We start from the raw sequence: 14,812 nt of genomic DNA, 5'->3' as shown, positions 1-14,812 counted from the left end.
TCTCTCCCCCTCTCTCTTTCTCACTCACCCTGTCTCTCTCTCTCCCTCTCTCCCTGTCTCTCTTTCTCACTCTCTCCCTCTCTCCATCTCTCTCTTTCTCACTCTCTCCCTGTCTCTCTCTCTCTCCCTCTCCCCCTGTCTCTCTTTCTCACTCTCTCCCTTTCTCTCTTTCTCCCTGTGTCTCTCTCTCCCTCTCTCCCTGTCTCTCTTTCTCCCTCTCTCCCTCTCTCTCTTTCTCACTCTCTCCCAGTCTCTCTCTCTCCCTCTCTTCCTGTCTCTCTTTCTCACTCTCTCACTCTCTCTCTGTGCCTCCTCCTCTATCTCTATCTATCTGTATCTCTCTAGGTGCCATATCCATTCAGGACGTAGGCGATCATGGCTTCCTCTCCTTTGTTGTTCGCAGAAGTCCTAGTTCACTCATCTATCTATATGTCTAACTTTTATCTCTCTCTCTCTCTCCTTTTCTCCCTCTCACCCTCTCTCCCTCTCTCTTGCTGCCTTTCCCCCTCTCTCTATCTGTCTATTTATCTATCTTTTTTTTCTCTATCTCTAAAGAAAGATCCTTTTCAAGATATACCAAACTGCGCGTGTCCTCCTACGTATGTTTGTGTACATAAGGTAACCTGAATGAATTTTGACATTCGTGTATATTTTACTTTTTGGATTTAAAAGTATTTCTTATTCTGGCAGATACCTTATGCAGTCTTGTTGGTACTTTACACAACTTACGGCCTGTGGAGTAAACAGAGAAAAATATGTGAGGTAAATGCTCTGTGTGCAGTCCTTGTTGATTGTGGGTATTTCCACGATGTGTATGTTTATCACTGCTTGTTTATCTGTCCATCTGGTTATCTGTGTATCTGTCTGCCTGTCTGCCTTGCTGTCTATAGCTATTTATCTATTTTAGGAGGAAAGGAAGGAGGGGAAAGGAAACGGAGTGAGGGAGAGAGGGAGAGAGGAGGGGAGGGAAAAAAATAGCCGTACAGATTTTTTTTTTTTTTTTTTTTTAGTTAAGTGTACATCTCATAAAAAAGTGTTTCTCTTTCTCTTTTACGGTGCAATATAACCCCTGGATCCCTTTTATCTATCCTTCATGCCTACCCAGTCATTGTATTTCTTGTGGACTAAACACACACAAACAGGCAAATGCACACACATGTACATATATCAAAGTGTGTGTTTGCATGTATTTTTCACCGGCATTTTTGCGCGAGGGAGGCGGACATAAACCTGTCCATTTAGCGAAGTAATCAGTTTCACTCGAAAAAGGGCTTTATTTACCTGCTTCGCCCGAGAAACTTATATCTTCCTTATGTGTTGTTCCTGTGGCTTTGCTGTAGTGACAACCAACGTCTTATTTGTTGTACTAATACGATACTGGCCTAAAAAGGAGACTGTGTAAATTGCTAAGATAGATGGGTAGATTGATAAGGAGAATAAGAGAGAGAGAGAGCCGACGGTAATTCTCTTCGCTCTAGGTTTGGCACCACGTATCATGAATAGACAATTATTTTGCAGATGGTAGCTTTATTTACAGAGCATAAATTTATCACATGAAGCATAATGAGCTATATGAGGAATATGTACAAACATGTGCCTGCATCTTATTCTTGCCATAGTTTAGAACCTATTGGGATTTCCATAAGACTGAGAAGGAGTTGGAGGAGGTGCCTGGCGCTCCTCGGGAGTGCCATAGACCTGGTTGGGTGCCACGGCGTCGTTGCGGACGGAGGCAGCGGCGTCTTCGGGGATCTTGCCGATGTCCGCGTTGAGACTTCGGAACTGCTCAGACGCGGCGCAGTCCACGTTGAACCACCAGTCGCACACGAAGTACTGCTGGTTGAAGATGGTGCCGTTGGGGCACAGGAAGGCGTCGTCGCGGCCGTCGAACTGGCAGATGTGAAACACTTGGCAGCCGGCCTCCGGGGCGGTGTCAGCATAGTAGCCTGGGAATTCCTGGTCCTCGCACGAGAAGCCGGTGTCGGGGACGGAGGCCAGGATGGGGTAGTCCTCGCCAGGGACGCCTCCGCCGGGGATGTTGGCGGCCAGGGCGGCGATGGGGTCCTGTTCCTGCTGGTCAAGAGTGGAGGCGTCGGCCCTGAGGTCCGGGGCGCCGTACGAGTATCCTGGCGCGGGAGGAGCGGGCGGGCTGAACATCTTGTCGGCGTGGACGGCTCCCAGAAGAGCTGAAAGGGATAGTTTGCTGTAAATATATATACAAAAATGTAATAAAAATGCTGAAATAATCACGAGGGACCATGAGGACGAAGCGCATGAGGAGCGCCCTCCCCGTCGCCCCTCCGCTCTCCGGACGAGGCCCAGCGAGGACCGCCTTACCTAGGGTCAGCAGCAGCACAGACATCGCGAACGGCAGTGTTGCGTCGAGCAGAGAGGAACGGAAGTCTGGGGTAGATTGTGCCCAGGGAGACGCCGGCGTGTCTTTATAGCGCCTCGGACACCTTTCTCTCGCAGGACCAAGGCTGACCCAGATGACCCAAGGAGAGAGCACGGAGGCGACCTAGGATACGCTGCCATCTCGCCTTCCAGAATGTTTCGTCTGTGCGAGTGAGCGAAGGAGGAGGAACAGCTCTGGGAAGAAGCTCTTGCTGCGCTCTTGCTTGCGATTCCGCATGCCCCTCCCTGTCCGTCGGTGCGTGCTTGCCTGAATATGCATGAAGTCATGGCCTTTTATACAAAATAAAAATTTAGATGTAGTTTGTTTTATAGGTGTGTTCCGAATGTCCGTGCGCTTAATCCATTTATATAGTCATTTATTAATTTACTTATATTTTTTCGGGGCGGCTGCAACAAATTTCATGCAGCTGGTATTTTTTGTGAGAAAAAGGAAAGACGAGCACTTATTCAGTGTAAAAGTTACAGTTATTCTGAAATATATCTACTGACGTCAACGTCAACTATTTAGGAAATTACAAAGAGAACATTAATAATAACGGTTATAAAATCGATAGGGACCAGAGTATATCTATTTTGATAATGGTGAAAAATAAAGAAGAACAAAGTACATGGTGATGTTGATTATAATGAGCTTGATATTAAGGTGCATGATAATGATAAAGTCAATGATGTTGAGATTATTAACACCTCTTATGATATCATTCAAAGTAATAATGATAATAATACAATTTATTTATAAGTTATAATACTGGGAAAAATGATAATGATATGAATCACTGGCCCTATCCTATAGTATTTAATTTTTCGAAGTTATCTATCTGTACCTATTTATCTATCTGCATATACGAGTATGTTTATCTATGTATCTGTCAATCTATTTATCTGTCTCTGTTTGTTCGTCAACCTATCTATCTAATCTATCTATCTACATATATACAGTTATACAAACGTGTGCAAGTCTGTAAATCTGATGTGAATTATTAATATTATTCTATCTGACCTTTTGTCGTCCCCTTTCTGTATTCACAACGATAAATGTTGGTCAGAACCCACAAAAGGTTACTGATATAAACAAAAGCAACAAACAACAACAACAAAGAAAGAGAGTTCTAATAATAAACAAGAATAGCTGTATCACTACTACCATCAATAACAAGGAAATATGTAATTATTTAGTTATAATGATGTTGCTTTGGTTAGTTCAGCTTGTAAGTAGAGGTGTTGTTCAAAGAGAGTAAAATGAATAGAAGGTTCAAATCAACTTTTGCCCAAATTTCCGATTTACGACGGACTTAAAAATAAATCTTCATCTTATTGGCATCACTATTATATCCATAATGATGATGATGGTTATGGTGGTGATGAAGTTGGTGATGATGATGATGATGATGGTGATGATGATGATGATGGTGATGAAGTTGGTGATGGTGATGATGATGAAATTGGTGATAAAGTTGGTGATGATGGTGATGAAGTAGGTGATAGTGATGATGATGGTAGTGATGATGACGGTGATAGTGATGATTAATGTAGCTAAATAAATAGATAATCGAAATGCATTTACAAGGTCAGATCAAATGAAAAGCCAGCATTCATGTCTGTTATCCAGTTTAAATCATGTATCAAGCCTCTATTGAAAAGAGAGAGAGAGAGAGAGAGAGAGAGAGAGAGAGAGAGAGAGAGAGAGAGAGAGAGAGAGAGAGAGAGAGAGAGAGAGAGAGAGAAGGTTAGAGAGAGAGAGAGGGGGTTAGAGAGAGATAGAGAGAGATAGATAGATAGATAGATAGATATAGATAGATAGATAGATAGAGATAGAGAGAGAGAGAGAGAGAGAGAGAGAGAGAGAGAGAGAGAGAGAGAGAGAGAGAGAGAGAGAGAGAGAAAGAGAGAGAGAGAGAGAAAAAGAGAGAGAGGGAGAGAGAGAGAGTGAGAGAGAAAGAGAGAGAGAAAGAGAGAGAGAAAGAGAAAGAGAGTGAGAGAGAGAGAGAGAGAGAGAGAGAGAGAGAGAGAGAGAGAGAGAGAGAGAGAGAGAGAGAGAGAGAGAGAGAGGGAGAGAGAGAGTGAGAGTGAGAGTGAGAGAGAAAGAGAGAGAGCAAGCGGTAACAATCTTTCTACTATTTTACGTGACTAATCTTTATACGACTGTTCTTCAAAGACAAGCACTACATTACTCTGCATCATACCAGGACATAAACTAAATCACTATACTCCCTAAACACACACATAAATACACATAAAGATCATAATCGTATGTTCACAATTCAAGAGATATAATACAGTAGTATATCAACTTTATTTTGTTCATAATATTATCGATCATGAATATCATACAATTGCTGACATAATGACTAAGTTCAGAATAAATCCAACAAAATTATTTTTTCCTTATTTGTTATTATTCTGATTATTATTTCGCACTTAATTATTTCGCACTTTAATTATTTCGCACTTAATCCCTATTTATTATCATTCTGACTTTTATCTCGTTTCTCCTGTCTTCTCCTTCCAATAGTAACTTTCACTTATTTCACTCATAGTGCACGAAAAATAGTGAAAAGGCAGTGAGGAAAACGAAATCACGTCTGAGACATGTTTAAAACTAACTTTCAGTGGCGGCAAACACAATAGTCGTGGGTAGTCGGCCCTGATTGGCTGACTCAATTTGTGTCACGTTGTGTGATTGGCTGAGAGATACGAGTACCTGTGAGGGGACCACTACGACAAACTGGCGAGTTCAGTCACATATAATTAAATAAATCGACAGATAGAAAGACAGACAGACCAACAGACAGACAGACAGACAGACAGACAGACAGACAGACAGACAGACAGACAGACAGACAGACAGACAGACAGACAGACAGACAGACAGACAGACAGACCGACAGACCGACAGACAGACAGACAAAAAGAAAGACAAAAAGAAAGACAAACAGACATACAGACAGATAGATAGACAGACAGACAGACAGGCAGAAAGACAAACAGAAAGACAAACAGACAGACAGACAGACAGAAAGATGAATAAATAAATATATATAGATATAGATATAGGTGTATAGATGTAAATATAGATACAGAAATAGACATAGATGGAAAGATAAAAGACAGCCCGACAGACAGACAAACGGACAGACAGACAAACAGACAGACCGACAGACCGACAGACAGACAAAAGAAAGACAAACAGACAAACAGGAAGACAAAAAGACAGACAGACAGAAAGATGAATAAATAAATATACATAGATATAGATACAGATGCATAGATGTTAATATAGACTTGGATACAGATCGATAGATAAATAAATAGAAAGACTGATAGATATAGGCGGATAGGTAGACTGATAGACATTCAAGTATTAAGGCAGAGAGCTCATATTACACAGACCCATGATTAGCAGCGCCCCCATACACCAAATGAATTTACCTTTACGAATTACCAATTTCGAAGCAAAATAAACACAGGATACAAACCCAAAAGGAAAATATAAAACTCGCTAGAAAAATGGGAATAATTTAAACTTCCACTACCAAAAGATGGTAAACAATGATGACTTAAATAGGTAGGCGAAACAAACAGAAAGAAACTATATTCATGTAACTTCTTCAGGGGACAAAGAAAAGAGATTGTTACGACTTTGATTTTGTAGATTATTATTAATTTCATTTTGTGACGCAGAAACACATTGAGATCGTGTGTTATAAATAAATCTCATAGATTTTTTGACAAGGAGTCAGTTAAATCTTCTATTTGACTTTGGAATCTTGTACTGTTTATGACCCTCTTTATATACACATCGATGTAAATGTATATTTTGTTCCGTTTTGGAACAATTAATAACTACAGTATTCTAATGATAGTTGACTGTTATTATGGTGTTAATAGTAGGGCAAAAGAAAGGATAATTAGAAGAACAAGAATAGTCATGATGAGAATGATTTCTGTTTAAATATAATAGTAATATTATTCATAAAGTAACATCACAACAGCTAGAAAGACGTGGCAGGGATAGCATGTGCAACTAATATTGATTATAACAACAACAATACCAATTAAAACTCTCGATCTGTATACTGAAGATTACGGATTTGATGTTGTTATTGATCGTTAATACAGTGTTCTCTGATTGGAATAAGCAATAGAACAATTACCCCGTCTTAGTGACCACAAAGTCATGACTATGAAATCAGTTTCAGTTGTTCATCTTAGGGATACAGTGCCTCTTAATGATAGTCAAAGTGAGTTTCTCGTCTTTTTCTCAACGTATTATCTATTTATTTATTTCATCAATATATTTTTGTTTTTTTCTATTATGTTTTTTTTTTATTTTATTTTTTTTTTTTTTTTTTTTTACTTTCCTTCAATTTGTGGATTTTTTTTTTTTTTTTTTTTTTTTTTTTTTTTTTTACTATTTTCGTTCATTTGATGTTCCCCTATTCCTAAAAACAAAACAGAACAAGGACACATTCACACGCGTCCGGCTAACGGCTAGGCCTTCCACTCAGCCTTCCTTCCTCTCACGCCCCGCCAGCGTTGCCCCTAAGAGAAAATAGGGTAAGGGAGGCAGGTCGCCCGCCACGGCTTACGGCGGCCGCTTGGTCGTGGAGCGGGGGCTCGGGTCCCTCTCTCAGCCGAATCAGCCTCTCCCTCCGAGTCGTCATAAGAAGGGTTCCAGCCATATTGGCAGCAGAGGGAATGAGTCTTCCGACAGACTCATTGGTTGAGTGGATCCACTCAGAATGTACATGGCGGATTAGCGGCAGCAGTGACCATATGCTGACTGGCATTGCAAGCACCGTGTGGAGCCGGATGCCGTTGCAGGAGTGCGAGCACACGCGCTTCCCAAGATGTGGCCCATCCCCTTACGACCTCCGGACTGCAGAGGTTATATTTCTTGCTAACATCGTGCTGGCTGGAGGGCCTGCTGACAGCCCGGCCACCGCGGTAAGCATTCAGTGATGATGAATCAGCTGAAACAGCTCTAAATAGCTGAATCAGGCCAAGTCACAGACACAGAATGCCCAGGCGAAGCAGATCTTCGCAAATTCCACTGGAGTGAATTACTTACTGCAACCGTAACTAAAGCTGACTCTAAAAGGAGCCTTGGGCTCTTCATGATAATTTGATGCCAACGTAATGCCTGCGCCGCCCTTTTCGCTCTGTCCCAAGGTAACGACATTTAAATCAATTAAACAACAATACTTATAGATATCTATATTTTTCTAGGTATCAGGCGCACACATACGCACACATTTCGCATCAAAATCCTGATTGTTCATAACAATAGTTTTTATTTATTCATAAAGAGAGAAAGCTCTATTGCTTCCCAGCATGAAAGCACATGAATATGTATTTTCGTATAGTGATCAAGACGTGAGAAACTGAATAAGGTATTTACAGTAATTGTACATGTTGGCTTCATGAGGTACTCGAGACACTTACAGTTTGTACGTAAAATCATTTAGAAACTATTTGGTCTTCTGTAAGACTACGACAAAGCAGGAAGAGGTACCTGACGAATCACAGGAGTGCCATAGAACTGGCTGGGTGCCACAACGACGTCTTCAGGGATCTTGCCGATGCGTTGAGACTGTTCGGACGCGGCGCAGTCCGCGTTGAACTACGTAATGTAACAAATGTAATGATGATAATTCTAATGATGATAATTCTAATGATGCTAATGCTGATAATAATGCTAGTATTAATACTAATACTGATACTAGTACCAATACTAATGATAATGATAGTAATAATAATAATAATCATAGTGATAATGATAACAATGACAATATCAACAATAATACCAATGATAATATAAACAATAATAATAATGATAATAACAACAATAACAATAACAACTATTTTGATGATAATGACAATAATTTTTTTTTTTTCATAACTATAGATATGATTTTTAAATAATAATAATAATAATAATGATAATAATAATAATGAGAATAATAAAAATAATAATGAGTATAATAATAAAAATAATAATGGTAATGATAATGATAATAATCATAACAATAATCATAGTAATAACGAATAATGACAATAATAGTAGTAATAATGAATTATAACAATGATAATGATTATCGTTATGATAGTAATAATGATAAAAGAGATATTTATCATGATCATGATGATAATAATCATAAAAATAATCATGATAATAATAATTGTAATCATAATCACAGTAATGATGATGATATTAGCTATAGTAATAATAAAATAATAATAATGATAATGATATCATCATAAATTATTGAGAATACTAGCGATTCAATTGATACTAATAATGATAATAATAATATAGATAATGATAATAATAACATATATAATGATAATAATAACATATATAATGATAATACTGGTAGTAATAATAATGATAATAACATCATTAATGATAATAATGATGATAACCATGATACTAACTAAAAGTCTTGATACGACGATAACAAAGTCGATCACAACTGATAATACTAGTGAAATTGATTGTATATCATATTTAAATTTAACAATAATATTTTGCGTAAACTTTAATATTCAGATTGCGAATAAAAGTAGGAAATCATGTCTCGGATAAATTTTATTCATAAATAAACAGTTGAGAAGCGGTGAGATCCGGAGAGGAGACACTGATGATTTAGAACCTATTGGGTCTTCCATACGACTGAGAGGGGGTTGGAGGAGGTGCCTGGCGCTCCTCGGGAGTGCCATAGAGCTGGTCGGGTGCCACGACGTCGTCGCGAACGGAGGCAGCGGCGTCTTCGGGGATCTTGCCGATGTCCGCGTTGAGACTTCGGAACTGCTCGGACGCGGCGCAGTCCACGTTGAACCACCAGTCGCACACGAAGTACTGCTGGTTGAAGATGGTGCCGTTGGGGCACAGGAAGGCGTCGTGGCGGCCGTCGAACTGGCAGATGTGGAACACTTGGCAGCCGGCCTCCGGGGCGGTGTCAGCATAGTAGCCTGGGAATTCCTGGTCCTCGCACGAGAAGCCGGTGTCGGGGACGGAGGCCAGGATGGGGTAGTCCTCGCCAGGGACGCCTCCGCCGGGGATGTTGGCGGCCAGGGCGGCGATGGGGTCCTGTTCCTGCTGGTCGAGAGTGGAGGCGTCGGCCCTGAGGTCCGGGGCGCCGTACGAGTATCCTGGGGCGGGAGGAGCGGGCGGGCTGAACATCTTGTCGGCGTGGACGGCTCCCACAAGGGCTGTAAGATTATTATACTATATTTATTGAAGGAATGGAAAAAATAGTCGACAGCAGAGAAGCAGAGACTCAAATGTAACAGAACAGCTAATCTAAACCAAAAAGTCAGCCAACAGGAAAGAGACAGCATCCTTCTGCGCATCTCCCTCCCAACTCACCGAGCGCCAGCATCATTGAGAACCGGGGCATCATGGCGGTCGGAGCGAAGGCGGGGAGGAACGTCGAGGTGCCAAAGGTTGCACTGTGCCAAGGGAAGGCGTCGCCACGGCTATATAGCGCCCCGGAGGACCTTTCTCTGGCGGAACCAAGGCTGTCCTGAGCGCCTCGATTCGAACGGAGGGAGAGCTCAGGATGCGTTCTCAATGGGATTCGGTCATCAATATTCAGCAAGAGTGGTACAGCTTAAAGTATATACGATGTTGAATGTCGTGTCTTCTTTCTTTTATCATTGAACCTGAAATGATTGTCGAACCCCGATAATATTTCATATGTTAAGAATTGCAATCTTAACTTTAGCATTAAAAGTTTCCAATGTTCATATTATCAACAGTAGAACATTAATCAAACAAATGATGATCTCAGTAATGCTGTATATTCTCGCGTTTAAGTAAAACAGTACATAGGCAATATTTTCCATATCTATGTTGTTAAAACGAGGTATCATTATATACGCATATTATTCATACTTTGATTTATATTTCTGTATTCATATATTCATAAAGGTAATTTCTCTAACACGTTTTTTTTCTGCCTCTAAGGAGTTCAGTATTCTATATACAGTAGCGCTGTACATTTATGAGATCACAATGCTTAGTAATTGAATAATTAAATAGTAGATCAAACTTCATCTTTGACTTTTCTTTTTTTCTTTTCTTTTTTGTTTTATCTCTGTACCTAATTAATTCCAGGCGCTAACAAGTTGTTTCAATCCAGCCCTTATCTTGATGAGTTATCATAACATTGACTTTTCTTTCCATATTGTGTTCAAATGTGTCTCTTTGTTTTAAATGCTATTTGTTAGACATTCGCTGCGAACGCTTGACCACATTACCTCTTTGGAATCACAACGATTTTATTTGGTTGAATTTTCGATGTGATATCTAAGGGGCTAAATGTCTCTTTTTGGGCAGTTGTGTTCGTACTATTGGGGTTATTCATGACCTCGTTACGTTTAACTTGTCTAGAAACTGGTGAATTTTGTGATATTTTCTACAACGTTGTAACAAAGCAGTAATGTTGCATACAGTATCATCTTCTTCTCCTTCTCCTCCTCCTCCTCCTCCTCCTCCTCCTCTTCCTCCTCCTCTTCATCTTCCTCCTCTCCCCTTTCCCATTGTTCCTCCTCCTCTTCCCTTTCCCCCTCTTCCTCCTCTTCTTCTTCCGCTTGTTCCTTATCCTCTTCCTCTTCTTCCCCTTCCCCTTGTTCCTCCTCCTTCTTCTCCTCTTCCCCTTCCTCTTCCTCCTTCTTTTAATTCTCCTCTCCTTCTTCCCGCACCCCTCTTCCTCCTCTTTATCCTCATTTTTCCATGTCCATTCATTTTCCTCTTCCCCTTCTTCTTTTTCCCCTTCTCATACTTCTCTTCTTCTTTTTCAGCTTCTTCATTTCATCCAAATCGTCTTCTTTCACCTTCTTTTTTGTCGTCTTCTGCGCCATATTATTAACGTTGCTATTATTATAGTTGTTGTTATTGCTATTGTTGTTTTTACTATTATCATCATCACTATTGTTATCATTATCATTAACATTATTATCGCCATCATCATGACTATCACCATCATTATCATAATTATTATCATTGTTATCATTATTATCAGTTATTATCCTTCCTCCTCCTACTCTCCTTCCTTCTTCTCTTTCCTCTTCTCTCCTCTCTCTTTGTCCCCTTTTCCTTCCCTTTTTTCTGTTATTCTTCTGTTCCTCTTCTCTCTCTCACACCTCTTTCTACGTCATCTCCTGCTCCTCCTCCTCCTCCTCCTCTTCCTCGTTCTTCTTCTTCCTCTTCTTGCCACTCCTTTTCTTCCTCCTCCTTCCTCTTCTTCCTCCTCGTCTACCTCCTGCAGCTTCCTCTCCTCCTCCTCCTTCTTCTTCTTTTGCATGTTCCTTCTCCTTCTTCTTCTTCTGCATCTTCCTCCTCCTTCTTCTTCCTTCATCCTCCTCCTCCTTCTCCTTCTTCCTCCCTCCTCCTCCTCCTTCTCCTTCTTCCTCCCTCCTCCTCCTCCTCTTTCTCCTTCTTCCTCCCTCCTCCTCCTCCTTTCTATTCTTTGTCTTCTTCTCACCCTCCTCCCTCTTCCCACTTCTTTTTCTTTTAGCCCCTCCTCCTCCTGTCTCCTCCTCCTCTTCCTTCTCTCCTTCCTTTCAGATTTACTTCTCTCTCTCCTTCTCCTCCTCCTCCTCCTTCTCCTCTTCCTTTTCCTTTTCTTATTTTTCTTATTTCCTTTTCTTCTCTTTCTTCTTTTTCTGCTCCTTCTCCTTTTTCTCTTCATCTGCATCCTCATTCTCATCCTTATCATTATCTTCTTCCTCCTGTTTTCATTCCTTCCTTCCTCCTCTTCCTCTTCCTCCCCCTTCTTCATATCATATTTTTCTCCTTCTTTTTCTTTGACTTCCATCGACTCTTTATTTGAACATGACTACTTGGAAGTTCATGAGCTTCCTATTACAGGCTGAGTTCTCATTTACATATACATGAATATCTTCGGTTCCAAAATACAAAACGAGACAACATTTTTTTTCTGGAGTTTGTTAAAACCCTATTTCTATTATACCGTTTATTTGTTTTGTTTTTTACTTTAATTACAATTTTGATTTACTTTTGTTTGTTTGCCTTTTTATCATGTTTTTTCGCCTTTTTATTATTATTATTTTTTTTTTTTTCTCGGCCCCGGAGTGGGGTTGGATTTTGAACCACTGTTTGTAGAGAAGAAACTCCGGTTCGGTGTTCGAAAATATAGATGTTTTTTTGTATAGAGTTTTGTTACAGAACGTGATTTTTTGTCTATCTACCTGTCTATCGATCTGTTCATCTGTCCGTCTATGACGTTGCACTATATGGGTTAAATGTTATCCAAGCTTAACTGTGTGATATGAAACAAGATATGTGCGCTTTAAATATAATATAATTTTGGAGTATCTTTCAAATTCAAGCTCGATATCACATTTTTCGAATAGCAGAAAGAAATGGGAGGGAAGCTTATATACAATGGAAAAAGAGAGAAAGTGGGAGACGTAAACACTAATAAATAGAAAATGCATTCGCTTGGATCTGTTGCCTGTCCTTATTTCCAATTTGCATTTAGAACCTGTTTGGTCTGCCGTAGGACTGTGAAGGAGTTGGTGGGTGTGCCTGGCGCTCCTCGGGAGTGCCATAGAGCTGGTTGGGTGCCACGACGTCGTTGCGGACGGAGGCAGCGGCGTCTTCGGGGATCTTGCCGATGTCCGCGTTGAGGCTTCGGAACTGCACGGACGCGGCGCAGTCCACGTTGAACCACCAGTCGCACACGAAGTACTGCTGGTTGAAGATGGTGCCGTTGGGGCACAGGAAGGCGTCGTGGTGGCCGTCGAACTGGCAGATGTGGAACACTTGGCAGCCGGCCTCCGGGGCGGTGTCAGCATAGTAGCCTGGGAATTCCTGGTCCTCGCACGAGAAGCCGGTGTCGGGGACGGAGGCCAGGATGGGGTAGTCCTCGCCAGGGACGCCTCCGCCGGGGATGTTGGCGGCCAGGGCGGCGATAGGGGTCCTGTTCCTGCTGGTCGAGGGTAGAGGCGTCGGCCCTGAGGTCCGGGGCGCCGTACGAGTATCCTGGGGCGGGAGGAGCGGGCGGGCTGAACATCTTGTCGGCTTGGACGGCTCCCACAAGGGCTACAAGATTATTACTTGGTAAGATTATAGAAGGAATAAAAAGTCAACCAATATTAAAGAAATAGAATTACTAACATTAAATAAAAATACAAGTCTACCCTAAATCCCAGAGCGCCAAATCAGACAACATCTCCGAAGCACCAAGGAGCACCTCTTTCCCCTCCCAACTCACCGAGCGCCAGCATCAGCGAGAACCGGGGCATCATGGCGGTCGGAGCGAAGGCGAGGGAGGGACGTCGAGGTGCCAAAGGTTGCACTGTGCCAAGGGAAGGCGTCGCCACGGCTATATAGCGCACCCGGAGGACCTTTCTCTAGCGGAACCAAGGCTGGAGCGAGAACAGAGGTTGGATCTAGGATAGTGGCCGCCAGTACTCACGTTTTCGCTCATGATTATTCAACAAGAGCGACTGGTACCTAACTCTGAACTGCTAGTCTCTTTTTCAAATTCTCCAAACGACTAAGCAAATATTTTACACACATGTGGCAAAATCCTGTGAAGACCACCGAATACTGTGACTTCTTTTAAGCTTAAAATTTAAAAAGAAAAAGTTATGATACAACAATATTAGTAGTGATAATAATAAATTATGATAAAAAATAATAAGGATAGAAATAACAATAGTAATAATAATATTATCATCATTATTAGAAACAATAACAATAAGGATGATAATAATAATGATGATCGTATTACTACTACAACCAATGATACAATAATGATAATAACAACAGAGAAAACGATAAAAATGCAAGGAAAAGATCGGCCATAAGCGAGTCTTCTTTCCTTCTAAAATGAACCTGTTACAGTTTTTGCTTCTAGTAACGTAAAAACATGTATTAGTCTGCTCTTAAATTTTGCTTGCCTGTGTGTAAATGTTTACTTTGGTGAGTCGCTGCTTGGTGAGAGCAACTGGGCGAAGGAACATGGGTGTGTGGTGCGGGTCCTATCGGCGCTGGTGCATTTTCTTGTATATCCGTGCGTGGTAGTGTGTGTGATTGTGTTTCAGCGTGTGTGTGTTTGTGTGATTGTGGTTGTGTGTGTGTGCGTGTGTGTGTGTGTGTGTGTGTGTGTGTGTGTGTGTGTGTGTGTGTGTGTGTGTGTGTGTGTGTGTGTGTGATTGTGGTTGTGTGTATGTGTATGTGTGTGTGTGTGTGTGTGTGTGTAAATAATATGTATACATATGCGTGCCCGTATGTCTACGTGGCTAAAACTGTGTGAAATTAATTCAATCCTTTACGCTCTATTAATTAAATTCATAAACATAAATTCATTACCGATATGAAGCCTATCATCGAACTGCTCCCTTTTCATTTCCTTCCAGA

General features: G+C 41.1%; 3 protein-coding genes across 3 annotated transcripts; all 3 read right to left on the bottom strand.

Moving 5' to 3' along the window:
- Positions 1-1,510: 1,510 nt before the first annotated feature.
- On the bottom strand, positions 1,511-2,510 carry LOC125035388. Its single transcript, XM_047627754.1, has 2 exons — positions 2,338-2,510; positions 1,511-2,186 (listed from the first exon to the last, which is right to left on the bottom strand). The coding sequence occupies exons 1-2, from the start codon at positions 2,360-2,362 to the stop codon at positions 1,621-1,623; spliced, it is 591 nt and encodes a 196-aa protein (XP_047483710.1). The 5' UTR covers positions 2,363-2,510; the 3' UTR covers positions 1,511-1,620.
- Positions 2,511-8,989: 6,479 nt separating this feature from the next.
- On the bottom strand, positions 8,990-11,283 carry LOC125034928. Its single transcript, XM_047626975.1, has 3 exons — positions 11,205-11,283; positions 9,788-10,030; positions 8,990-9,630 (listed from the first exon to the last, which is right to left on the bottom strand). Exons 1-3 carry the CDS (start codon positions 11,281-11,283, stop codon positions 9,065-9,067), a joined length of 888 nt encoding a protein of 295 aa, XP_047482931.1. The 3' UTR covers positions 8,990-9,064.
- A 1,624-nt stretch (positions 11,284-12,907) lies between these two features.
- On the bottom strand, positions 12,908-14,415 carry LOC125034927. The gene is made up of 3 exons (XM_047626974.1): positions 14,371-14,415; positions 13,615-13,800; positions 12,908-13,489 (listed from the first exon to the last, which is right to left on the bottom strand). The coding sequence occupies exons 1-3, from the start codon at positions 14,413-14,415 to the stop codon at positions 12,923-12,925; spliced, it is 798 nt and encodes a 265-aa protein (XP_047482930.1). The 3' UTR covers positions 12,908-12,922.
- Between the last annotated feature and the right edge of the window lie 397 nt (positions 14,416-14,812).

Source organism: Penaeus chinensis, chromosome 19 (assembly GCF_019202785.1).
Source record: "Penaeus chinensis breed Huanghai No. 1 chromosome 19, ASM1920278v2, whole genome shotgun sequence".
In the NCBI taxonomy this organism is placed as follows: domain Eukaryota; kingdom Metazoa; phylum Arthropoda; class Malacostraca; order Decapoda; family Penaeidae; genus Penaeus; species Penaeus chinensis.
Note: the sequence above shows the minus strand (reverse complement) of the source record. Positions and strands in the feature narration are given on the sequence as shown.